At 47.5% G+C, this 25,770-nt stretch overlaps 1 protein-coding gene across 1 annotated transcript; it reads right to left on the bottom strand.

The window, feature by feature from the left end:
• Positions 1-759: 759 nt before the first annotated feature.
• Positions 760-20,479, bottom strand: FBXO33 (F-box protein 33; the record flags this gene model as incomplete). Its single annotated transcript, XM_084263453.1, has 4 exons — positions 760-3,264; positions 6,775-7,460; positions 13,583-13,693; positions 19,923-20,479. The coding sequence occupies 4 exons, from the start codon at positions 20,477-20,479 to the stop codon at positions 2,993-2,995; spliced, it is 1,626 nt and encodes a 541-aa protein (XP_084119579.1). The 3' UTR covers positions 760-2,992.
• Between the last annotated feature and the right edge of the window lie 5,291 nt (positions 20,480-25,770).

Here is a 25,770-nt window from a genome sequence, read left to right as displayed (position 1 = left end):
GGAACATGAGCCATACCCAGCCATTAGACCTCTGGCTGCATGGCAAATCCCAGACCCAGAGCACAGGCAGCCCTTGTACCACCCAAAAGGACTGACTCTGCATCTCTACCCAAGACAAGCAGCCTGTTTCTCCTGCTCCTCGTCCTACCTTGCAAGATTAAGTTAATTAGAAACAGAAAGGAGGTTAGACTGAAAAGATAAACACATGTATATAACAGCAGGGTAAACAAGTTACTTCCCAACTGCGTTCCGTGGGGCAGTCGCCCATAGAAACACCATAGTGGGCAGAGATAAAGTTAACATCCCACCCCTCTGTTTGAGCTACAGAATGCAGCATTTCCTTCAGGAAGATGCACATAAAGCCAGGAATCTCCATCACTTTATGACCAAATTCAGGGTCCAGACAGCGCTGAAAAGCACCCATCAGATTTAACCCTATCACATCAATCCCTGCTACACAAATCCCCCTCCCGAGCCCTGAAAGGCACCCGAGTCTCCAGTACGTCGCTGAACCATCTCCCTTAACCAAAACTCAGAAGAAACAGGAGAGGGATTGAACAAGGAGCAGCGCTGATCCTCACACCTGGTGGTGGCCTGAGGCAAGTTCAGGAGCTGAACTGAACTCCGTGCTCGGCAGCCACCCCACCAGTTCTCACAGCGCAATCAGCCGTCGCAGGGCAGCGGGGCGGCAGCTCCACGCAGAAGGCGCAGCTACGTACTCCTGAGGACGGATAAAAGGCCAAACCCAAGCATTGCAGGTATTCAGAATCTATTTAATAGTGGGACACCAAAAGTACTACTACACATTTTTCTTGAGCACATTAGATTTTGAGTTAAGCCATTGCAACGGATGCAGGAATTTCTCAAAAATGAAAAGTCTTCTATATTCTACAATCCACAGTTTTACTGTATCAGTCTAAGTCGTCATGTCATGATACACCGTTTGTGCTAACTGGTCTGATAGTCTGATCTTCAGCAAAGCATCCTTCCTCCTTCTCCTCCTCCTCCTCCTCCACCCCTTCACCTCCCCAAAAACGTTGACAAAACTCAGCCAATTTTAGAAAAATAATAATTACTGCACGACTTATTTGAGCCTCTTCTTGTTGACCTAAACACAACGGGAGCTACCAGTTACACACAGCTTATCAACGATGGTGCTTTTTAAATCCTAAAAAAAAAAAAATCTCCATGCTGATACAATAAAATATTTTTATACAGAGGATCAAATTTTTAACGCTTTATTCATTGATTAAAAGAATATACATTTAACATAAACCATACAACATCAGTCATCAGTTCAAACATTCAGCTGGTTTCCTTACATTTTCTGTCAGGAGGTTTTGTTTTTTTTTTATTTTTGATCTGATCACATTTATAAGATAAAATCTCACCACATCTGGCATATACACACACTGTGCCAGTGGATTCACTCTACTGATGTACATATAAAATCCGCATGGTATGTGCTCACTGGAGACAAAACAGCGCACACCTGTCAAAAGGTCATTTTAATATAAGATGGTAAAACCATTTGTAAAACACATATAAACTTTTTCCATAAATAGAATCATATCTGGACATCTGTTGCATAAATTGTGTTTTTCCAAAGCTTACAATATAGCAGCCAGGTCTCAGCACTGCTGGGCACCCACGTTGGCCACTTACTTTATTATTGCAGACTGTCCTTTAAACATTAAATGCACAACATTCGTACCACTTAAAACTGGGGTCAGGTGGAAGTCTCACAGAGACCACGTCTGTACCGCGGTTGCCCTGAAACAGTTAAATCGGCTTTTAAAGCCTCTCAGATATAACAAGATTTTAAAACATACTTCATGGAATGTTCTTCATGCATCATAGCAGCTCATACCTGTGATAGAACAAGCTTTGTATTTTGTTTCCTTTCCTTCCTTTACATTCACTATTCACAGTGAAACAGGTGCATGTTTGTTAAGAGTTCTGAGGTTGCTGACTGAGCCACAGCACAGCTGTGTACCACAGGTCGAAATTCGACCTTATATATTACAATCTAGCAGTATCTGGCTGGCCAAAAGTTGGCCTGCCCCTGCCAGCATGTGGGCACTTCTTCGTTTTTAATCTATTCTTTGGCAGCTGACACAGGCGCTGACAGAGAAAATCCAGTGACTCGGTTGCTAGGGATTTCACGACTAATGTTTGTTTGCAGGTGTAGACCCTTTGTATGGACGTCTTCACTGTTATGGTTCTACCTCATCGGAGTGCACGTTCTTGGGGGGGTTGCTTGGTGGGTTTGGGTTTTTTTTTGTCTTTTTCTCTTTCTTTTAAGCTTTGGCCCAAAGCTAACTTTTTAAAAGGAACATGTCAGAACATGGAATAAACGAGGAAAATGAGGAGGAGTTTGCAAAGAACCCAAAAGACTACAGCTTATGGAGTGACCCTGTACGTGCAGGTACCTGAAAAGCCAGTGTTTCACACCGCCGCTTAAACAGCTGGGAGAAGCTGAGGGTGGTAGGTAAGTCACACTTCAGAACCTGCCAGGTGAGAGTCTCACAACGAGCAGCCCTGGACAGACTTCTCTTCCTTTCAGCCTATTAAGCAGCACGCTACCGGATTAAGCGCACGGTGACAGGACAGAAATCCACTGGGCTATGGGTATGGGTGTTGGGAAGAGTTGGCTCCTGAGCACACAGCTCCGATAGGACAGGAAAACCCTTCAAAAGGCAGTTACTACTCAATAGAAGCAAAGTTAGCTGGCAACCTCAGACAGCCTCTGGCTGTCCCTCTGTAAGGTTTGGTGACAAGTCCATTAACCGTGAAAACCCTAAACACTGCCACTTTCAGCTTCTAAACCAATACCCGACTACGTTCTTTGATCAAGAAGTAGAATACACATATATAATTCTATATAGCTAATACTGATTAAACACAGCACAAAAAGGGGTTAATTCACGCTACTGAGAAAACATAATAGGACCCTACTTGCATATGTAACCACAGGAATTGTAAATAGGAGCTAAATGCCTTCACTGAAGCTTTGCATCTCTCTGTAGAAGTGGCGGGTTGGCTCAGTGAAGACACTGAGCAGCTCTATGTCCATGACCGCGTGCCAAGGCCGGCCCAACCCCAGAGATACTTGCTCAATGAGGTTGTGTACTGGATCCACGTCCTGATCAGCCAGTTCTCCTTGGTCGAAATCAATGCTTTCTTCTGTGACTTCAAGAACCTTCAGGTCGGAGCCACGAAGACGAGCGATTGCAATAAGATTGTGAGCCCAAACTGTGTAACCTGGGGGGTGGGGGGAAAGAAAAGAAGGTAAGTTGCTCTGTCACAAGGCATTAATACTTAATTAATACTATAAGTGCACATCTCAACACCCTTCCCAAACTATTTTGTCATCTTTCATCTGGTAGAATCCCTCTGTAGCTGTTACGTCTTTTTTTCTTCTTTCTTTTTTCAGTTGCAAATAGTAAAGCTTGATTTTTATTTTTGTATTCTGAATAAGGAAACATTCAAAGCTCTTTCAGGAAGTTCAATCCAGCTTTTCAAGACCTAATTTTTAATTTTTCTTCATTATTTGTAGGAAAGTGGACTGCCGTGATCTACTTCACAGCGTAAATAAATAGAATGAGAAAGGTAAGCCATTACTGAATGTACAAAGGGAGTGTTTTAAAACTGTGCTAGAGAAAAAAAAGATCTTGAGGTTTGCTTTTGGTGCATTAGAGGCAGACTTAAAACAAAACAAAACCAACAAACCAGCTCCACACCAAAAACAACCCCTCAAACCAAAGAGAAAATCCAACACACACCACCCAGCAGCCTCTCCAGGAAATAGGTCACACACATATATATAAGGTACATACATCTTGTTATTCTACCTGAGTTTAAGGATCATTGCAAAGCTTCTCTCTCTTCCCATCAGTGTATATTGGTGTCCCTCTGGAAAAACACCTGCTCCCCAGCTACCTGGTAGCTTTCTGCACCCTGGCTAAGGCAAAGGCTGAGCTCCTCCCACAGATGATCTAGGAACGTCCCATCTGGAGAGCTCTGCTGACAAAGTGAGCACTGCAAAAGGAAAGGCTCATTTCTGCCTTCATCATCACCTTCAGAGGTGAGATGCCCACTTAGGTTCCAAGTAAAGCTGTGGGCAGATGAACTTTCCCAGTTAAGCTGCTGAGAAATAAAACTCACTGAGGTTTGGTCCCTGGCAACGCAGCCAACATGGTCCACATCACAGTGGATCAAACTAAGACAGCTGGTTCAAGGACAATGGAAACTGATGCCAAAGTGAAGCTGAATGCAAAACTCTCCTTTCTTTTCCTTTTTCCTACTGCTTGCCTCTAAGTTTTCCTGCAAACACATTGCTCAGGGCAGGTTTTCAATAAAGAAGCCTGCACACATCTGGATGGCTCATTTCTGGTGAATTAACTGTCAGGAATGCATGAATCCCCACAGTTCCCATCTGCTGATACTTCACCTCTAGCACAGCTGTCCCCAGAAAATGAAGCTGTCAGTAAAGCTGTAGGACATTAAACCCAAGGGACAACGTACAACAACACTCCCCTATCAGGACCTGAAGGAGCTCAGAACACCTTCCAGTTATCTTGATCACAAAAGGAACTTATGAAAGAAATCCTTCACAGCACACTCTGACTATCCTACTGTCCCACCCCAAACCACACCAGACACTCTTCCCACCCTTTCTTTGTTCCATAAGAAAGCATTTCCTATCTTCCCATCAGCTTTCCTCTCCTCCTGATGATGCTACCTTGGTGGAAAGATGCTGTGACTTCCCACAAAAGACAAAGAGAATCTGACAGAAGAGGCACCCAAGGAAAAAACCATCCTTAGGGGATGATTAATCCCCTCCTCTACTGGTCAGTGACAAGGAGCAGCCAAAACAATATGTAAATCAAAGCCTTTTCCATAGCAAACTAAAAACAATAAGTAGGGAAAATGAAAAATCCTGAGAAGTACTGGAAATTGCAAGAATAACCACTGCAGGACACAGAAGAAACCTGAGCACTTACATATAAAGCAAATTATGGCACCCTGAGCAAAGTTGTAATTTTTTTCCTGAAGGAAGCTTGACAGAGTCATGAAGAATGTGACAGGTGGGGCCAGAAACCATTATCTGGTAAACCTCAGAAAATACAATTCAAGCATGATGCCAAGATGCTGCACTGAAGCATCACAGCATCCTGCACCTTTCTTCCTAGTCATGTTCTTCCCACAGTTGCTAGTCTAGAAGAAAGGTGCTTTATAGTATGGTACCAGAGGAGTCATATTCACAGCTAAAAGAAAGATGAGGAGGCATTAATAAGCAGCTTCACTCGCTTCTGCTGCAAGGAGGGGAGAAAAGAAGGGGAGAAAGAATCTGAATTCCAGCATCAGAGCAAAAGGTGGCATCTGGCCATTCTCTCCCCAGGTATAAACAGCATCTCTATCTCTCCAAAGAAAGAAGGTGCAGCAGCAATCATCTGCTAGGCAGACTTGTAGAAGGCCTTTGCTTCTGCACAGACTGATGGCTTCTACTGAACAGACACGTGCAGAGATTAAGTGATAATTACACTGGCTTATGTTCAGATCATTTTAAGGTTGGATAATGTATCAGAGGACTTCCTGTGCTAGGAGGATAATTTAAGGTGATGCATAGTATTTATTTATTTATTTAAAGGTCCTCAAACTTGTAGCCAAACGTTAAAAGAAACTGCTATAATCCACATTTAGAGTGCCAGCATCCAAAAATCTGTCAGACCTGGAAACTAGAAAGGAGAGGCAGCTGAACTGGTATTCCCCACCCCCCATGGTTTTTCAGTAAAGACAATGGAAACAAATGTTCTAGCAAAAATACAGCAGGATGTTCTGACTTCAGCTAAAGGACATCTGAAGGTACAACCTTCCCTGCTAAAGATCTCTCCTGTTTGCTCTGAGTGACTGGAGATTGACTCCCCAAGCAGCCATTCTTAGGTAACACCACACCACATGGAGTCACTGCTTAACTCCTTCATGCACCAGCAAGCTTGGTCTTGGTAAACTGATTCCAGCACAAACAAAAAGCCTTATTCTGCACTATTTCAGTTCCAGGTGTCTTAAAAACTTGGCAAACAACAATAACTTCTAGCAAGTACTGTACAGATGACAGAGCTGAATACAAATGCACATGGCTGCTTTTTGGTTTGGTTTTGGTTTTTTCCTCTTTGCAATTCTATGGCAAATGCACAGCTGGGCTGAGCCTAGTTCAGGGATTACTGGTGGCACCAATGCACTCAGCAAAGCAACCTCCTCTCTACTTAATGTTCTTCAGCCTTCATCTGCTGACAAAGTCTTACCAGACTGGTAAGAAACTTCCTCACCTCAGCCCCAGGGCACTTAACCCACGTTATTTACAAACAGGAAGCACAATCTTCTAATCTTGCCAGGGTACAAACTCACAGTAAGCCAGCAAATGTTTTCAGTGTTTGGAGTCACATAACCAGCCACTCAGTGGGGCCTGTGCAGGGCAGAGGTCAGCCCCCTGGAACGCTCAGTTCTGTTATCCCCCTTTCTGTGAGCAGTCTAAAAAGATCCTGTGAGACTCCTCAACACAAAGTAGTAAGCTGCAAGTATGTTTGTAACTCATAACACAATAAACATCTTCTTACTTTCAAACATGGAAATACCAGTATAAGGTACAACAGCCTACAGAGCAACCGTGCAGCAGACTTTTGACCACCACTCCACTAAAACACATAATTGGAACAGCTGAAGTGTTGTCTTTCAAAGCCACACACTATGCCAGTGCAACACATTACTTACCATGAACAGCTAGGAGAGAGAGCCTTGTGCACCTCCAGGCTAGTAAGACAAGTGGATCTTCATTCCGGTTGTCGCTAAGATCTGGGAAGCCAGACATATCTATCACATCATTCATTAGTATAAAATGAGTGAGGAACTTGTCATACTGCCTGGATATGAGGTCAACAACAGCCCCTGAAACACAAGTGACATAGCTGTCAAAGTGAATCCTCTCTAGGGGAATACTGGGCTTAAGAATCCTTAGCATATCATCACTCTTGACATCAAAAGCCATTATATAGACCCGAAGGTTAGCGCTGTTGCGAGTCAGTGCCTTCCAATTCTCATCTTCTGGCATACTGTCCAAGGACTTGTGCATTATGGAGACACTGTGGACCAGGAGGGACAGTCGATGCAAAGGCACGTGGTTGCTGTCAGCCAGGACTCTCGCCATCTCAGCTGTGAAATCACAGAAATCCAGAGCGAGCGACCGCAGGCTCACGAAGCGCTCCAACTCCACCGCCGTGATCAGAGTGGTGTTACCAGGGATGTGGTTGTCCAACAAGCTCAGATGCTCCATGGTGTTGGCTATGGGGTTTGATAAGGAGGACAACGACGTGGGAGTTACTATTTGCAGCATAAACCCACAAGACAGCCATTTCAACTGCCTGCTATTGCCTAATATCTCTTCGAACAGCTGTTGTATTCTGCAAGGGGAAAAAAAAAAACCAAACAATGATCCCATTAAACACAGTTCAGTCTTACCAACTGCACACCATCCTATTTTTTAATTGAAGAATTACTCTTCCTTCATTTATGGCCTTATTCTGCTTGGAAGGTGCTCTTCTTATGGTTCCTGTGAACTACAGGCCTTAGAACCTGACTGCCGACTTCCCACAGCAGTTTAACCTCCACTGCATTTAAAGGGTTAAAATTGGAAGCTTTCTCAGGAAAAATAATGCACTCTGCCTCTCAGAAATACTGGCACGCTGTGAAACTTCATTTCATGTATTTTCCAGCATGTATTTAACACCCTCCCACATACAATTTAAGGTTATGCAAATAAAAAAACCACCAAACCTGCAATGCTTTTAAAACACAGCTCTTGTTTCTACAAACAGCCTTTCCTATTTGTTAACCTCTCCACAACTGCAGATTCCATGGGGGTGGGGAGGAGAGGAGAGGAGGAGGAGGAGTCACTTGCAATGAAAGGTTGGGAGAAACTTGCCTTTGAGCATACCTCAGAACCACCTGAAACTACCTGCTTGACTTTGCTCATTAAAGGGTAAAGAGCAAACGTTTCAGATGAGGATTCCTTAAATAACTCTGAACGTACAGCTAACTGGATTTTCAAGTGTCAACAGGTTCAAGTTTTACAAAACCAGCATTTCAATCTCAGATTATCAGTGCCAAGTGATTGTGGCACTGTGAGAATCCTCATGCCATTTACTACACACTTGCTCTGATGCACTCCCCCTCTTCTAAGCCTTGATTTGTTTAAAGGATGGGTCTTTCAGTTTGATATTTAATTCAAGGCCTCCACAGAAGTGTTTTAAGATAAGATTTTTGAGTATCAAATTCAAGCAGTACAGTCAAACTCTAAAACTTTCTCCAAATAAATATTCTTCCAGTCTTCATCCCACAGCTGCCAAGGCCCAAGAGCCAAGTGCTCATGAAAGATCAGGATTTAAGGGAAGCAGCTGAGCCAGGCTACAGCAGTGCAGTGAAACATCAGGAAATAAGATGCAAACACCTCCAGCACACACAGTTAGCAGAGATCTTTGTGCCTTCAATCAGGTAATGTTCTCTGCAGAACACCTTTTCCTTTGCTGCTATGAACAGCAGAGTAACTTCATTAACGTAAGCAAAACCATGTTACAGAGTTACTGTTCTCATCCATGTATCTTTATCCAAGATAATGTTAAAACAAAATGAAAGGCTTCTTTAGCCCAGTATCCTGACTGACAGCAGAGACACACTAATGCCTTAAGTACAACAGAACAAGGAAAGCACATCAGGATATTTCTGAAGTCCCTCCTTGGTTCCAAAGCATTTGTAACTCACCTCCTGAGCCAGAGGTCACCTTCTGTATTTAGCAACCCTCAAGTACCCCACTTCTACAAACCCATCCAGGTGCCTCTTTGAGCAAAGTAAGCTTTTAGCAACTGTAGCATCCAATAATAAAGATCTTTGCAGTGCAATTCCCCCCTCTTCTTGCTTGCTCTGAACCTGTCACCTACTACCTTTGATGCCCCATAATCCTTCTGTTGTAAGAAAGTCAAGAGATCAATCCTTATTCATCCTCTCCCTCTGCAAATCCTTATTCATCCTCTCCCTTGCTTACATGGGCTTTCTTCCTTCAGCTAAGCACAGATGGGGTTGGCAAGCCCTGACTTCTCTTTGTAAGTGCAGGAGTTGGTGTGGTTATTGTATTTATCTATTATACATCTTGGAACAGCTCCCAAGGTTTTGCCTCCTACAGTCACCAGGTTTAAAGATTTCAGTTCTTCCAAATCTTCTCTATTTATTTTTTTTTAAAACTGAAGACTGGCAACTGTAACACAAATTAAACCCAGTTTTAAACAGCAGGTCAAGAGTCACAGATAACACAGTCCTGTTGTTTCACTCCTAAATTCTTTCACAGCTCAGATAAGCCCTGTTTGATTCCAGCACTGCTTGTTTCATAATTATTCCTGCCAAAGCTTAAATTAAAGGCAGAGTCTCTAACAAGCATCCTAAGAAAGAGATCCTACCACAAGAGTCTCTCTAACAAAGGCTCTTCCCTCCCCCTCACACCATACACATACAGGAAAGGTGCTGTAATGGTTACAGCAATGGTAGAATTTATTTTCTAATAGTCAAGTAATCAGTCTTAAAGTGTGCTTATAATGTTTTACAGAATGACTGAACAGATGACAAATCAATCTTGTGATGCTCAGTAGAGTACCACCATCTATATACCTCTCTGCACTAAAATCCTGCTTAAATTGTGCTTCTGGTAACAATTTAAGTATCTGAGTTTAGGAGAGTACTGTTGCAGTCCTTAATGAAAAGCAGTATGATACAGAACTCTGCAGCTGTAAAGTGGGTTTTCACCCCATGGGAATTCCACTAAATAACTTTACAAGGGAGTGATACTGATTTAGTGGTATCTACACATCAACTTCTTAGTGCAAGCACCAAAGTATTTATACAGGTATTTAGATTTGTACTGACAGTCCACCACAACCTCCAGGTCCTAAGAAAACTTTCCCCAGCTCTTTGCCACTTCAATGAAGAGATCAAACACGCCACTGGGGATTTTTTTAAACAGTGATCACCATCAGAGTGTTTTTAAATGCCAGCTTTAGGGCCAGACAGGGAGCACAATATAAACCACAGGCCATTAGTTTTTAACAGATTTCAAATACATTTTTCAAATGCCCTAACAGGGTGTTTTTTTCCCTTCCCTGAAAACTCTTACACACATCCTAACTTCCATGAGCAGCCTGCACCTAGCTGGAGTCTGCAAAAATAGTTTGAACAATTTTCCACAAATTTTGACACATTAAGTGAATTCTTGGGAACAAACACCTTCTTTACCATCACAGTAACTTTTACTTCAACTGCCCAGCACATAGTACAACAGGTATCCTAACTTACACACAGTTATCCCAGCGCTCACTTACAACAGTGAGGTTTAGGCATGGTTTTAGTAAGTATAACATGGAACATAAGCAGAGCTCAGCACATGGAATAACCTAGAGATGCCTCAACAAGGACTTCACTGGGCCCCTTCACTCCTGGTGCACAGCAATCACAGCACGTTCACCATCAACCTGAAACCCACAAATGACCACACTGGAGGAACAAACTATTTGAAAACTAAAAACCTCAAAATAAATCACTTTCACAATTAATGCCCCACAGAGGGCTTTCAGCCAGAGGAGTGACCAAAGCGTGACCAGACAAGCTCAGTTACTGTTTAAGCCCCAAAACCAGTCCTGACCAGCCCTGAAGCACATGGATGGCTCTGGACAGGAAGCAAACACTGCTAAGGTCCATATGGAGCCCATTTGTTTAATTAAAGACTATCAATCAAGATGTTTTGTTTAATAACAGAGGCTAAACCGGTTCTTTTGGAAACCAAACGATCTGAACCACATGGATCAATCATGGGAAGCAGATTTCAGAAAGCCAAAATTTTAAACAACCCCTCTTTGTTCAACTCAAGACAAATGTATTGTTTACTCTGAGCTTCCCAACGCGAAGGAACTGAGTTGTAAAGAGAATTTCAGAGAGTAACCAGGGACACGTGCTGCACAGGAAAAGAACAAGTGTTACAAACCCGTGCTGGGTTTTGAAAACACAACCCAAAGCCTCTTCTCCCTCAGAACAGCCCTCAGTCTCAACCTGGGGGAGCATCCTAATGGCTCTGTGCTAGCTGAGACTTCACTTTAGGTTGGCCATGAGCCAGCAGTGTGCCCTGGGGGCTGAGAGAGACAATGGGATCCTGGGGGGCATCAGGAGGAGTGTGGCCAGCAGGACACAGGAGGGGATCCTCCCCCCCTCTACTCTGCCTTGGTCAGGCCCCACCTGGAGTATTGTGTCCAGTTCTAGGCTCCCTGGGATAAAAAAGACAGGGATCTCCTGGAGAGAGTCCAGAGGAGGCTACAGAGATGATTTAGGCCTGGAGCATCTCCCCTGTGAGGAAAGGCTGAGTGAGCTGGGACTGTTCAGCCTGGAGAGAAGAAGACTAAGGGGGGACCTTGTTAATGTTTATCAATATCTCAAGTATGGGATGCAGGGGGAATGGGCAGCCCCTTTTCAGTGTCTGTGGGGACAGGACAAGGGGCAATGGCTGCAAGTTGGAGCACAGGAAGTTCCACACCAACATGGGGAAGAACTTTTCCCCAGTGAGGGTGAGGGAGCCCTGGGACAGGCTGCCCAGGGGGTGTGGAGTCTCCTTCTCTGGAGAGATTCCAGCCCCGTCTGGACGCCGCCCTGTGCAATATGAGCTGGGGAGCTGCTTTGGCAGGGGGGTTGGACCCCATGAGCTCTCCAGGTCCCTTCCAACCCCTGGGATTCTGTGGTTCCACTCACGGTCTGTAACACCCAGCTCAACCCTGAAGTCTGTGACTTAAGAAAGCTCTTCATTTTCTTCCCTGACCACTTTAATTGCAGGAAGTTCCTGAAACAGCTAGTCAGGTTTAGTCACCACAGGAGTTTAGTTCCTCCTCTGCCAGTGACACTGTCCCCAAAGGCTGCTCAGTGTATTTCAGCATCAGTCATCGATACCCACGTCTTTCAACTTTACGGATGCGAAGTCTAAATACAAGAGACTGAGGAGTCATATTTACTTCTTGGACTAAATCTGCTGCTAGTGCTGAACTTGAGAGCACTGAATAAAACACTACCAGCCTTTCTTTAGTTTGGAAAAAGAATTAGCAGGTCCCCCAAACCTATTGTTTCATTCTAGCAAAGAAAACCCCACTGAAACCAACCAAACAAAAAAAGAGGGAGCATTGATTTGCTCCTCTCAGAATGGGCAAAGGTCAATACTCACCTAAAGGACTAACTTCAAATGAAATAGCCAGTTCTGAATGGTTTATGGCTCTGAAGTGTGCACACTTATTTCTGTTATTTGTTTGAAGAAATGTTTAACCACACACTCAGCTGAGTAAACATCTGCTTAGATGTCTCTTTTTAAGCCCCCTGGCAAAGATTTGATTAGACATTTATGTTTTCAAACAAAGGATATGAAAAAAAAGAAAAAAGGAGCTTTTACCAAATCAGCCTTTTACCTGCACACAGCACTACAGTACATGTGTTAAGCAGAATCCCCAACTGACTGGAGTTCTGCACTCTAAGCACAACGCAGAACAAAAACACTGTGAAACACAACTGTATTTGCACTGTTTTGCAAATTTAAGTCAGGCCCCCCAAGCATTTAATTTGATGGTTGTGTTCACATACATATACTGATCTGATAATACACCTACAGCAGTTCTAGAACAGCTTTAAAAAATGCTAGCAAAGACCTAGAGTGGCTGTACTTACTCAAGTCCTGTGCTACTGGGAGACAGAAGCTTCAACTGACACGAATTAAAATTATGGTGTTCAGGTTTTATCTCTATGGAAAGTTTTAGCAGAACTGCTACACTAGTGAACTTAGCATCACTCCCTCTGTGGTAATTTATTCCAGAAGTCAGCAGCTTTTCATGTTGTATTTCACCATTTCCAAAGAACAACAACTAGCTATTCTGCTTACAAGCATCGGAGGACTGTACTGTAATGTAATTATAGCAAGCTAAAAATGCACTGCTGGACTGAACGAGCACATTGGGAGCTACAGTCTTCCAGGAATTCTGCAAATCCCAGTTCTGAGATGCAACTTTAAGTACCTTTTTTGGGGTTTACATTCCCTTTCAAGTTTACTTGCTGTGTGTCCTCAACTCTTGTGAAACAAATCAGATTATGTCCTTTTCTAATTTTTTTTTTCCCATGTTCAGCAATAGTAGACTTGCTGGTAACAACCCCCCATCCCTGCCTCTCCTTTTGTTCCACTAACATAATATTGTTTCTAGAACACAATGAAAAGAGGAAAGAAAGGATTCTTACCCTGCTGAGAAAGGATGGGGGGGGGGAAGGGGAAGGGGGAAGCCACAAAACCAGACTACGTCATGTAAAAAGTAGGAACAAAAGTCAAGTCAGTGTAAGAATTTAGATTCTCCTCCTATTAAATAACTTAAAACCTTTCTCTGTCGTGTATTTCAGGCATGCAAATCTGAGTTCTGCTGGCTGTTTTTATTATTTTATTGTATTTGATAATTTGTAAAATATAACTTACTGCTTAATCTTCTTTCCATCGGGGTCGACCTTGCCGAGGTATGTGTTTGATATACTCCCATGCTGCTGCAGAATGCTTATATCCCCAAAGAGACTCAACTTCTGGAGGTTCCTATGAGGCAAGGAAATAAAAAGGAATCTGTACACAAAAATTAAAACCCTGTGAAGAATCATTCTGGGCAAGAGAAACGTTAAGGACGGATTATCACACGGAACAGGCAGCCTGTTTTGGGAAACGTGCTGTCCTGGGAGCGACAGAAAATGAGACTGAAGTATGAAGCACAAGCTGCTGAATCCAGCTGTAGCAGCAAATGCCAGGTTTCAGTCATCACAGGAGTATTTTCAGCAGGCCACTGCCATAAAGAGAACTTCTAGGAGTCCTTTCACACACCTTTTTAACCCTGGGAACACTCGTGTTCAGGCGAAAACAGAAAATATCTATTCCTTTTAACGCTGCATTTAATGAGAGGCCAAACCTGCCTCAACCCAGGCAGCACTAACCTCATACAGGAAAAGCAAAAGCTCCCCACACCCTGAGCAGAGACTAATTTCTGAGTTATCAAAGCAGAGGAAGCTGTTCTATTTCCCATCAGTGACCAGAAGAGAATTAGCGATGCACCATCACATACAATTTTAATTTTAAGAAGGGATACCTAAAAACAAGTGAAAAAAAGAACGTGTAAATTTATGCTGGATCTGACTCAGTGTGCTAGACAGTCAGTTTACCTTTCCACAGTACAGTTTATTTCTCTGATCTGCATCTTTTCTAATCCTAAAAAACACCAAGTAAAAGAGATGAAAACGACTGCACTTTTAGAATAGCTGTGTGGCATTTTCTTTTAAGTTTTTGGGTTTGTTTTTTTTTAAAAACTGAGTTTCAGGTCAACAGTTTTTTCTACTTATGCATGCTGTAAATGAGATCTGCTCCTAACATGCAAGGACTAGTCTGCACTTGCTAATTAACACGGCAGAAACTCCGGTTTCATCACAAATGAATTACGAGTTAAATTCATCCTTAACAGTAGATGCCAATTAACTTGCAGCTGACAATTAAGCGAGTTGGATTTATTTCTGGTGGCTTACAAAGCACCCACTAATATTTCAGATCAGCTTAGAGGAAAATGCAATGCAGTTAACAAGGCTCAAAAGGTAGAGAAGCTCTGGTGCCAGTTCACTGCCTCCACAGGATGAGCTGATGTTCTACCAGTGGAGGGGGTGGGGGGGGGGAAGGGAAGCATCTAGTAAAGCTTCACATTTTTTAAGTATGAATCACAGTCTCTAGTTGGTATCTACCACCAATTGTAGTTTATCTGTTCTTGGGGTTCTTGTATTTAATAACCAGTTTCCTGAAATCAATCCACCCTTGCGACTGCTACTTGTCTTCTGTTACAGGTGAAGAACAACCTAAGAGGAAGATGCACAAGCTTGATAGCAAGCTGGACAAATATTGGACCAAAACGCCTAGAACTTGCAACTCACTCTCACAAACTCCAACAATTTAATATTCAGCCTTATCATGCTGAAGAATAACCTTGGCAGGGAAATCTGAAGACACTGGCACCACCACCGAGAGTATTTTGGGCTCTTCTTCCCTCAAAAGCTGTAAGAGAGAGTCTGGTGTGACAGGGAAAGCAGCAAAAACCTCCACCTAGTGTGAAAGGCAGCGCTCACAGCCAGTGCTATAATTAAGTTTTTTATCTTCTCATCTCAGTGACTTAATTCTGAAAGCTAGGAGACAAAATGCAATCTTCAGCACAGCTCTGAATCCCCTGCACATTCACATCACACATGTATATCAGCTACTGTAGGGGCAGGTATTCACTTCAGAGCCACTGAAGGACACATGAAATACCACTTACTAGTAGCCCACACCTTTTTACTACGTCTATTTGACTGCCATTTCACCTGCTACAGAGACACATGGAAAAAGTTCCCCACCTCAAAACTTAAGCCATGAAAACATTAAATTATTTTTCCATTTACACCACCAACAAATCTCTCTTCACAGTTCCACACAATGTTAGACTTTTTGCTACTGTTTGGAGTGTCACACAACCTCCTTTATTTCACTCAGCAAAAGTGTTTGCTATCTAAATAAAATTAGTTAAAAGTTAATTGTTATCTTCTGCTAAAAGTCATAATGGCATCTTAATCCTATGTACTACCCACACGTGTGGCTGGGGAAAAAAAACAGGTGTTTGGGGGGTATTTCTAAACCATTTCTTTCCCCCCAGGTCTAAAAGGTCACTGAAAGAAATGGGCTTCTTAATAGGCTCCTTCTCCAGTTAGTCTGTTTGAACTCCCAATAAAAAAAGAACAACATGGCCTTGCTTGTGAACAAAGTGGTAAAGCACATATTGTATAATACTAGTTTTTTGCCTGTTTCAGCTGCCTGCTCAGACCAACAGAAGAGTGTCACTAGAAAAACACAGACACGGGTGTGGTTGACTGTGCTGAGTGACCCTGGCAACTCCAGGATAGGTATGGTACTCTACCAAGAGACCAGAATTTTACTACAACCTGCAGTTTCGCTTCCACGGCCAGGACCCAAGCACAGCACACAAATTAACCGAGTGCAGAGGAAGGGGGAGGAGGGGGGTATCAATCCCTCCTGTCTCCTAGAGGAGAGGCCACACTTTGGGGTTTCAGTGGAGTAAGAGAACAGGGAACTACCGGATAATCCGCAGAGAGATGCTCATTAGTCCCTGTGTGAGCTGAAATGACTCACAGAAAGTTCGCCGCCCTCCCACCTGCCTTCCAGGTTTTAGTTGTGAAAGATCAATTTGAGAAGGCACAAACTATTGAGATCTCTTAAAAGCCATGAAAAGACAACTTGTCCCTCCTCATATTGTTACAGAACAGGATGCCCACCCACCCCCTTTTTTTAATAACACATCAACTGTTTAAACAACAATATACTCAGTTGTTTTGCTTCATTTGCTGTCAGAAACATAACAGCTCATGGGAAAGTTACAGATCACTATAAACGCTACTTTATTACCTTTTAATTAATCATATCATAGATTTTTAGAGCTCGTTACAGTCCCCAGTGCTATTAAAGCAATATTCTGGGAGTAATACGCTGCTTGCCCACAAAACAGAGTTCGTGGCAACTTGACCTCTACCTCAAATACAAGGCTGACCCAGAATATGCTGGTTTTTTGGATGATAACTCTTTGCCAGCAGTGATACTTTTCAAAATATTGCCATCTGGTTTTCAACGAAGTTGCAGACAAATAGTTACTTCCTTATCTGCAACAGGATTAGTGAAATATTTTTCCAGAGACTGAATGTGCAGATTTGCTTAGAAATTAACAGTTTTCTTTTGCACAGAAAAGATAATTCTACTCCACCCACGGCAGCATCTAGAAATTGCATTACTTCTAGTCATTACTTTTCCTAGGTCTGGTAAATCCTCAAGGAATTCTACAGCCATCTAAAGTGCTTTTGCTTTTTTTTTTTTTTTTCCCCTGCAAGGAAGGGGGTTGTTACCATCTTGTTTAATAATAGATTTAAAAGCCTGCAACGAGATTAGGCAGTTAGGAAACAACATACCATTTCACAAAAGTAGCTTTCTTCCTCTTCAGTTCTGAAGATGGAAGTTCTTTGAACTCCTCTGCCAAAAAGCCATCGTGAGGGGTTAGGAAAGAACCACCCTGTTTTAAACTTAATTCCAGAAGGAATGCCTTCACAGTGATTCAAGCCACTGGAGAGGTTAAAACCACAGCTGATTCCATTATTTTGGAAACGACAATAGCTATCCCACGAACAATGGCACACAGCAAACAAAAGGAGGAATTATTAAGTATCCTTAAGCTGCAGATGAATAAACAGGAGAGAAACAGTGACTAGACTGCAGCCATTCCTTAGACAAAACTAGGCATCAGGCAGGTGACAATGCCTCCGGTTTAGACACAGGGTCACAGTAAGAACTAAGCAGCGATTTGGCACATGGAAAACGCTCCTTCCCACCTGCCTCTAATCTCAGAACTCCAGCGAGGTAAAAAACAGTGTCCTACCTGCAAAGCAACCAGTTATCTGCAGCCACTTTGCCAGTGCCAACATCAAAATAAACTAAAACTTCATTCCAGGGGGAAAAAAGGAGTCTAGTCAGAAAGTAAGTCTGAATAAAAAGTTAACTGTTTCATGTACATGTCCCCCCCACACACCAATTTTTAAATGATCATTTTAAAAAAAAGCCTGTTGTAATATTGTAATATCCAGGTACCCTGTGTTCCCTGGTCACATATAATTAATTTCAGAACAAAAGAGCAGCGTGAAAATGATTTGAAGACAAGAAGAAAGCATGCTAATGCAAAATCCTATCAAAGCTGGTAACTTTTCACCTAAGTCTTTACCCCTGAAATTACACTGATTTAGCAAAGAAGAGGTACTGGAGAAACAACTATTTCTACATAGTATCTTACTGCAGTCCTGAGCCACACTGCACACACAGAACCTGTAAAAGGAACTTTAGAAAGCAAGTGTCCTCACACAGGTTTCAGGTAAGGACACGAAGTCTGAATCTCCTTCAAAAAGCTCTCTCATAACACATTTCATTTTGACTGCCTCATATTTTACCAACACAGGAAAAAAAAAGAAGTGTTCTTTTTTTTTTTCCCAACAAAACCCCCAGGCAACATCTCCTGCAGACAGTATTTATTTTAAAACTGCAAGTCCAAGTAGTGGTATTTTTTCTCAGAACACATAATCACCAGCATCACTTCAAGTTTTGGGTTTTTTTTTTCCACTTATGACATCAGCTGGAGCCCCCAAAGATTCAGCAGTTAAGTGAATGCTCCTTAAAGGCAATAGGAGACCGACAGAGACAGACAAACATGATTTGCACATGGAGGATTCATGGGGCAAGAAATAAATCAAGAAAATGGTGAGCTGGAACCGAAGAGCAGTTTTCAGATGTAAGGTTTGTAACTCTCAGCCATCACAGTTGCCCCACAGGAAGTACCTGCTGGGCACAACAGAGCAGAGGAACTGAAAGTGAGACTTCACACACCACATTTGCATTCATCTCAAACCACCGAGGAATTACATTTACAGTTCTCCTGCTGCAATTCAAAACAAAACAGCGAGGAAGGCCTCAAACTACTCCTTGATCCCTCCAGAATCAAAGAGGGAAGGTGACCAGACCATGATTCAGTTGCAGGGAGTTTTCCAGAGGCCGTGCACCAGGTTTAAGTCATCCTAAAGATACCCTGAAATACTCACAGCTTTTGTTTTTTTCTTGATAGGTGAAGCTGTATGAGCACAGAGGGGAAATAATATTAACCATTTCCTATCCTGAGATCTGTGTGGCTTTTCAAACACATCAAAACCCAACTGTAATATCCTTCTTTTCCTGTCCTGAGTGCTGACTAGAGGCCGTGTATTAGGATACCTGTTTATCATCTTTTAATAAAGATATTCACATTGATCACACCCACACACGGCAAGGAGAACACAATCTGACGAAATTAAGTGTCTAACCTGCCCAAGGTAAGCGTGTGAAAAAGCAGGATCCAAACACACCTTAAGTCCAAACCACAGGAAAAGATTTCTTTCGTTTAAACTCAACTGGGTCAAGAAAGTCCTACGTATAAAGGTAAAAGCCTCCTTTCCGAGTCAAATCTCAGTTTAGCAGGTAAGACGAGAGCTGGCAGGAAAGCTCCAGCTCCTCAACGAGACAAACCCTCGTGGCGGGAAAGGCGTTTTTGCTGGGGAGGCACCTCCATCCCTCTCTCTCCCCTCCAGAAAAGCAGCGCTGCGATGTCACCCATCGGCTTCTCCCCACGTTACCGATCGCGCACGAGCGATCCAAGGCAACGCCGACACCCCAAAGCCAGAGAGGTGCCTCGTTCAAACTCCCACCCCCCCAGCTCGCTCTACAGGGGCTGGATCCCGCTTCTCTCAAAGGGAAGGGGGAGTTGTTCATCACCTCAGCTACGCCCGCCGTGCGCGCAGAGCAGCCGCTCGCCAACTCAGCGCCTGCGCCCCTGGGTTTTGGGGTTTTTTTTCCGTTAAACTACAGAATAGGGTCAAAATTACGGCAGTTCGAAGCGCCGCGCCTCCGCTCCTGCTCAGCTCCCGAGCAGGGGGGTTAGCCAAGCCGGCTGCGCGGATCTCGCCCCTTCCCTGCCCCGGGGCTCCAGAGGCCAGCGCGGGTCACCCACAGGCCCCGCTGCGGCTCTCCCGCCCGCGGAAGTGGACGGGCCGGCCGGACCCCGACCCGGCGCTGCTCAGGGGACTTCGGGGCTCGGCTTCCCCCACCCGCCCAACACCCCCGAGGGGCCTGCCCCGGGCGAGGCGCGGCCCGCTCTCCTCCCGGCGCGGCCCGGCGGCGGTACCTGTTGTTACGGACGCTGCTCAGGACGCACAGCACCAGCTCCAGGTAGGTCCTCAGCAGGTCGAGCCAGCGCGGGCACAGCGGCGGCGCCTCCCCGTCGCCCGGCGCCGCGGCGCCCTCGCCCGCCGCCGTCGCCGCCACCACCGCCGCCGACCCCCCTCCGCCGCCGCCGCCGCTGGGGTAGTTGTCGGCGGCGAACTGAACGCGGAGCTCACGGACGAACCAGCCGCACTTGCGCATGAGGAACTCGAGGCGCGGGCGCTCGGCCGGGGAGACGCGGAGGCTGAGGCGGAGGCGCGGCCAGAGGGCCGGGTAGAAGAGGCACTCCCGCCAGTGCGAGCAGGCGGCCGAGGCCCGCAGCCGGTCAGGGCCCGCCAGGAAGGAGAAGATGTGGACCACCAACTCGCTGGGCAGGGAGCCGGCGCCCACCGCCTCCCCGCACACCGACATGCCTGGCGCCGGCCCGAGCCCCGCTGCTGCTGCTGCGGCGGCGGCGGCCACAGGCGGCGGCGGCGGCCCCGGCCTCGCCTCCGGCTCCTGCGACAAAAACAACAACATCAATGACAAGGCGGAGGGGGCGGGCGCCGGCCGGGACGCGGCTGCTGCCGGGACGCACCACCCGCGCCGCCGCCGAGGGGGGGGGGTGGTGGTGGAAGGGGGGTGGAGGGGTGAGGGGCGGAGCGGGCCCTACCACCGCCCAGTGCCGCGAGGACGGGGGTGGGCGGTGGGCCAGACCTCCGCCCGCGCGGCGCCGGGCGGGCCCTACCACCCAGCCCGGAGGGGAGGGTGAGTGAGCGGGCCGCCGAGTGCTGCGCTCGGTTCCTGCGCGGCGAGGAGAGAGCCTCCCTGGCGGAAGGAGGAGGAATTACCCCGCGGGGAGAATGGAACCTGCCAGCAGCCGAATGGCGGGCGGAGCCAGCTCAACCGCCTCCGTCAGGGCAGGCTGCCTGTTAACCCTTCCGCTTTCGCAGCGCCCGGGCGCCGCTGCCCCAGCGCCACGTCCCGCAGCGGAGCCGGGGAACTCCAGACGCTTTTCGGCGGGGGCTGCGTTGCCCCCCCCCGCCCCGCAGCCCAACGCGGACCGGCGGGCTGAGGCGCGGCTCCGCGGGCGGGGCGGGAGCGTCTGGGTGCCCGCCGGCGCGGCGCCCTGAGGGGCCGGCCCGGCAGAGCGAGCACCCCCTCCCTCCCAGCGGCTCCTCCGCCCTAACGCAGTGCGGCGGGAGGCCCGGGCCCGGGGCGAGGCTCCTGAGGCAGCTTCCCGACCTAGCTTCCCCGCAGGAGTCGCTGTAGAGGGGCGGGGAGGGGGTGGATAGAGCCCCCGCCGGCCTCGCCTCGCCTCGCCTGCCCCCGGGCGCTTTGTGTTCAAGTAAAACTTGTAAAGGGCGCCGGGGCGCGGCGGCCCCATTACCTGCCCGCGCGTCCGCCTTTCGGGCGGCGGAACCGCCTCAGCGGCGGCTGGGGCGGGAAACGCGCTGACTACGCGAGAGGCGCGAAGCCCCACGGGGTGCCCGAGGTGTGGCGGGACCGCCTGGACGCGAGCCTCAGGCAACCCGCGGGGAAGCGCTCCAGCCCCTCGGTTCTCTCGGGTCGGAATTGCTTTGTAACGCCCGTGCTCAGCGTCAGCTGCAGCTGTACGAAGAGACGGCTTCTCCGGAGCGGACAGGCTGCCGGGGGGGACTTAAAAAGCCTGTTCCGTTCTGATGCTGCACAGCCCGAACGTCAGAGTGAAGTAAATTGCAATTGTACGTGTGTTTTTTTCAGTTTTAAAAGGCTTACGGCAATAAAATTGGTATCTTGGAATAGCGCTCTTGAATTTTTATAACAGCGTTGTGTCTGAGCGTACAGAAATGTGCTGGAAACCACAAGAGATGAGCTAAGAGGGATGAAGTCCAGGCTCCCGCCTGCATTCAGAACAGGGTCCTGTTACAACCATCAACAGCCATCCAAAACACCGCGCTCTGTGACTGGCCATTTCCCCCGCTTCACAGCAGGGGAGAAAACCCAGCGTTGCTGCTCTGGGCCGTGAGGGAGATGGGAGTGAGTCTTCTCTTTCTCCTTGATTAGAGAGAAGGATCCCGGGAGGGGGCAGGGGGGGAAAGGGCGGGGCAGGTGTTGTTGACAAAGTGGGACTGTATGAAATTCCCAGCTGGATAATTCCCCTGCCATCAGGGACCAGTGCTGCTTCACACACCTGCGTGAGTGATTTGGACCTTCATAAACAAGCTGCTGTGGTGCTCCCACTGCAGGTTCCCCTATCAGATGAAACCCAAAACTCTCCGGGCAGCCAAGATGCAAGCTCTGAAGCAGCCAAGCTCATCTGGCCTAGAAGGATGCAAATGAAAGGAACTCACACTCCCACACATTTCTGTATTTTAATACCTACTCAACAATTCCACGTTGTTGGACCAATGATGGATGAGTCAAAGGACTTCCAAGATTACCAAGTGTCTTAATGTGACAGAGTCTGGCTTTACAATGCAGTGCCCTGAAAGAAAAGGGTTACAGTTAGTAGTTTTGTGGGTCTGGGCACCTTTGTTGGGTTGTATTTGATCAGTAAATGTGGCCTGCTGGGATTGTCTCTGTGATAATAAACGTGGTGAAATGGTCTTTTACTGTGACCCAGGAAGCCACTGCAGGTTCTCACATAGCCCACTGTGGATCAGAAGGGGCGATGTGCCCAGGGAGCCCCAGGGAACCTGGTTTTGCCGGTCTCCACAGTTCCCCTTGCATTACTTCCATATCACTGTAATTCTCATTGCTCAGCAGCACCAACACCAGCATCCTACAGGCAGATGTTGTGGTGTAGGAGCTGAGAATCAATCACGTGTGGCTCCAAAGCTACGGCCAGCTGTAACCAAGTTAAAGGTTACTGGTCCCAAAGGTCACCAGTTAACATCAAGACCAAAGGCTGGCAGCCCTGCTGCTTCAGGGGCTCTGTCCTCACCAAGATAAGGCTGATGAGCAAAAGCCAAAGTACAAGCTTTTAAATTACTTAGGCTGTTCTTGGGCTTTAAGTACATTGTTAAGACACATGTGTTTCTGGAAATAGAGTGTGTCATTAGTGAGCTGCTGTGAAGTTAGGAGTTTTCCATCACCCACTGCAAGACCAGACACGTCAAGTCAAGAGTGAAACAGAAACCCAGTAGGAAAACAGTGTTTCCATGTGTGCTGTACCAAACTCCAGTAACACGTCTTTTGTGAGGCTTTATATTGAAGAGATGAGCAGTTAAATGTTGAACTTGACTGTAAGCTTCTCACATAATCTTCACCTCCAAAATATTCCCCAGATCCAAAGTTTATTTTAACAGGAACCAGTAGTGATCCCAATGGGACCAGGAAAAAACCCAAGTATCAATTTGTTACTGTTGTTTTAGGGAAATAGAAAGAACCACAGAATCATTAAGGTTGGAAAAGACCCCCAAGATCATCTAGTCCAACCATCCCCCTGCCACCTATATTACTAACTAAACCACGTCCCTGAGTACCCCATCCCACCTTTCCTTGAACACCCCAAGGGATGGTGACTCCACCACCTCCCTGGGCAGCCCATTCCAATGCCTGACCACTCCTTCTGAGAAGAAATTTCTCCTAATTTCTAACCTGAGCCTCCCCTGGTGCAACTTGCAGCCGTTGATCACTAGGTATCTGCGAGAAGGGGCTGACCCCAGCTCAGCACAACCTCCTCTCAGGTAGCTCTAGAGAGCAATAAGCTCTCCCCTGAGCCTCCTCCACACTACACAGTCCCAGCTCTCTCAGCCGCTCCTCGTAAGCCTTGTGTTCCAGATCCTTCCCCAGCTTCATTGCCCTTCTCTGGACACGCTCCAGGGCCTCGATGCCTTTGCTGTGACGAGGGGCCCAAAACCCAACACAGTATTCGAGGTGCAGCCTCACCAGAGCTGAGCACGGGGGGGGGGAGGATCACCTCCCTGCTCCCTGACCCAGCTCCCAGGGCGGACAGGAGGCTCCTGCACAGAGCAGCTCATGTCAGCGGCGCCCAGCGACAGCACAAGAGGCAACGGGCGCAAAGCGGAGCCCAGGAGGTTCCAGCTCAAGGGAAGAGACCGTGAGGGTGTCAGGGCGCCGGCCGGAGCTGACGGTCAGGACCCGCCTGGCCGCGACGCTGCTTCAGCGGGAGCTCGGACCGGGCGAGGTGCCTTCCAGCCCCCTGCCCTGCTAGGAACGCCCAGCCCGCGGCGGCTCCTCGGGACGGAGGCGGGTCACGGGAGCCGCCGCGGCGGGGAGCGCCCAAGGGAAGCGGCGCTGCCGGGCACAGGGACCCGGTGGGGCGGGCACAGGGTCCCGGTGAGGCGGGCACAGGGACCCGGCGGGGCGGGCACACGGCCACCCGCGGCGGCCGGAACTGGAGGCAGCGAGCGGAAGCGGCGCTCCCGGCGGCGCGCACCATAGAGCTGGAGGAGACGCCGTCCCCCGCCCACTCCCGAGCCTTTGGCATTTCCGGCTGGGGGCTCCGTCACATCCGGGCGGCTGAGATGCCGGTAAGGCGGGCGGGGGGAGGTGGGGAGAGGGAGGGGGGGTCTGGGCGCTCTCTCAGGTCTCGGCGCCCTCTGCCAGGCACGGGAGCCAGAGCGGGCTGGGGAGCGGGGACGGGCGGCCCGGCCCTGCCCGCGGCCGGGGAATGCCCCTTGCGGCGGCCGCCCGGCTCCTGCGGCGGGGGGGGGGCGGCGCACCTGTCCCGCCAGGGGGAGGGGCGCGGCCGCAGCCGGACTGCGGCCCTCTGGTCAGCGCCGGCCCGCCGGCCTCTCTCCCTCTTCCCCCGCCCCCGACCCCCATCCCGGAGCTCCGGCCGGTATCCTCCAGGCTGCCCGCCCCGCGCCCTCCCGCCTGAGGCGCGGGCAGCCGGGCCTGGCAGCTCTGGCCGGCGCCCCCGTGGGCCGCTCGGGGCCCGCCCTGCCGGCTGCAGGCTGACAGGGGCAGCGGGGGTAGCGAAGCGGGCGCGTTCCCCAGCCCCTGCCTCACCTGCTTCCGCCTGAGCCGCTCCGCTGGCCTTATCTGGCACCTTCACAGCAGAAGGTGAGGCTCCTGTGTGGGGTATCCCCTGCAGCACTGCCTGGTCTTAGGCGTACTAGAGGAAGGCTCTTAGGTTCTCTTTTTAGCTGCTCTGGTACTCACATTGCTCAATATATTCAATAGACTCATCGTTTTGATGGATGGGGGGTGGGGTGTATGAAGAACTGTACATAGTTCACTTTCTTCTCCCATCCCTAGTGTTTGAGTGCTTTCCCAGGAGGCAAAAATAGATACAAACACGTCCTTTTCCCTTGTAGCCTGAAAAAGAAACGTTGCATTGGTATTTGAAGAAAAAAAACAACCAACCAACCCCTTCTACCTGTGTTCATCAAGATGTTTCTTGTAACAAGAAATGTAACAGCCTAATTGACAGGGAAAGCAGAGGTTTCCCAGTGACAGGCTGTTTGTATGTGGTCGCCTTTCATCAACAAGGGGGATAATCTGACTGTTTTGCAGGCTGGGAACTGAGCCGCCTTATCTCTTGCATGCTGCACGCGATTTTCAGTTGATCCCATAAGTTTCCAGGACAACGAATTCCATTTTCTCCTGGAAATGAGCTATTGCCTAGAAAAAATGGGATAAAACAGCCTTTGAAATTGAATCTTGCAGTGTTGGGAATATTATTTCGCTGACTCAGTGACAGCAAAAACGCAGGAACCTGGGTAAATGAGTTTTCCCAGCACTTCAAAGTGTGTGCTACAGTTACACACAACAGCTGCTCGCTCCTTTTCTGCTTTGCTGTCATATTTTATTTTTTTTTTGGTTCCTATCTCTTTATATTTCCTTTTTTTTGGTGGTGGTTGTTGTTTTAGGCTAAACTG

Source organism: Gallinula chloropus, assembly GCF_964237585.1.
Source record: "Gallinula chloropus genome assembly, chromosome: 4".
Classification (NCBI taxonomy): Eukaryota; Metazoa; Chordata; class Aves; order Gruiformes; family Rallidae; genus Gallinula; species Gallinula chloropus.
This window is presented reverse-complemented; position numbering and strand designations above follow the sequence as displayed.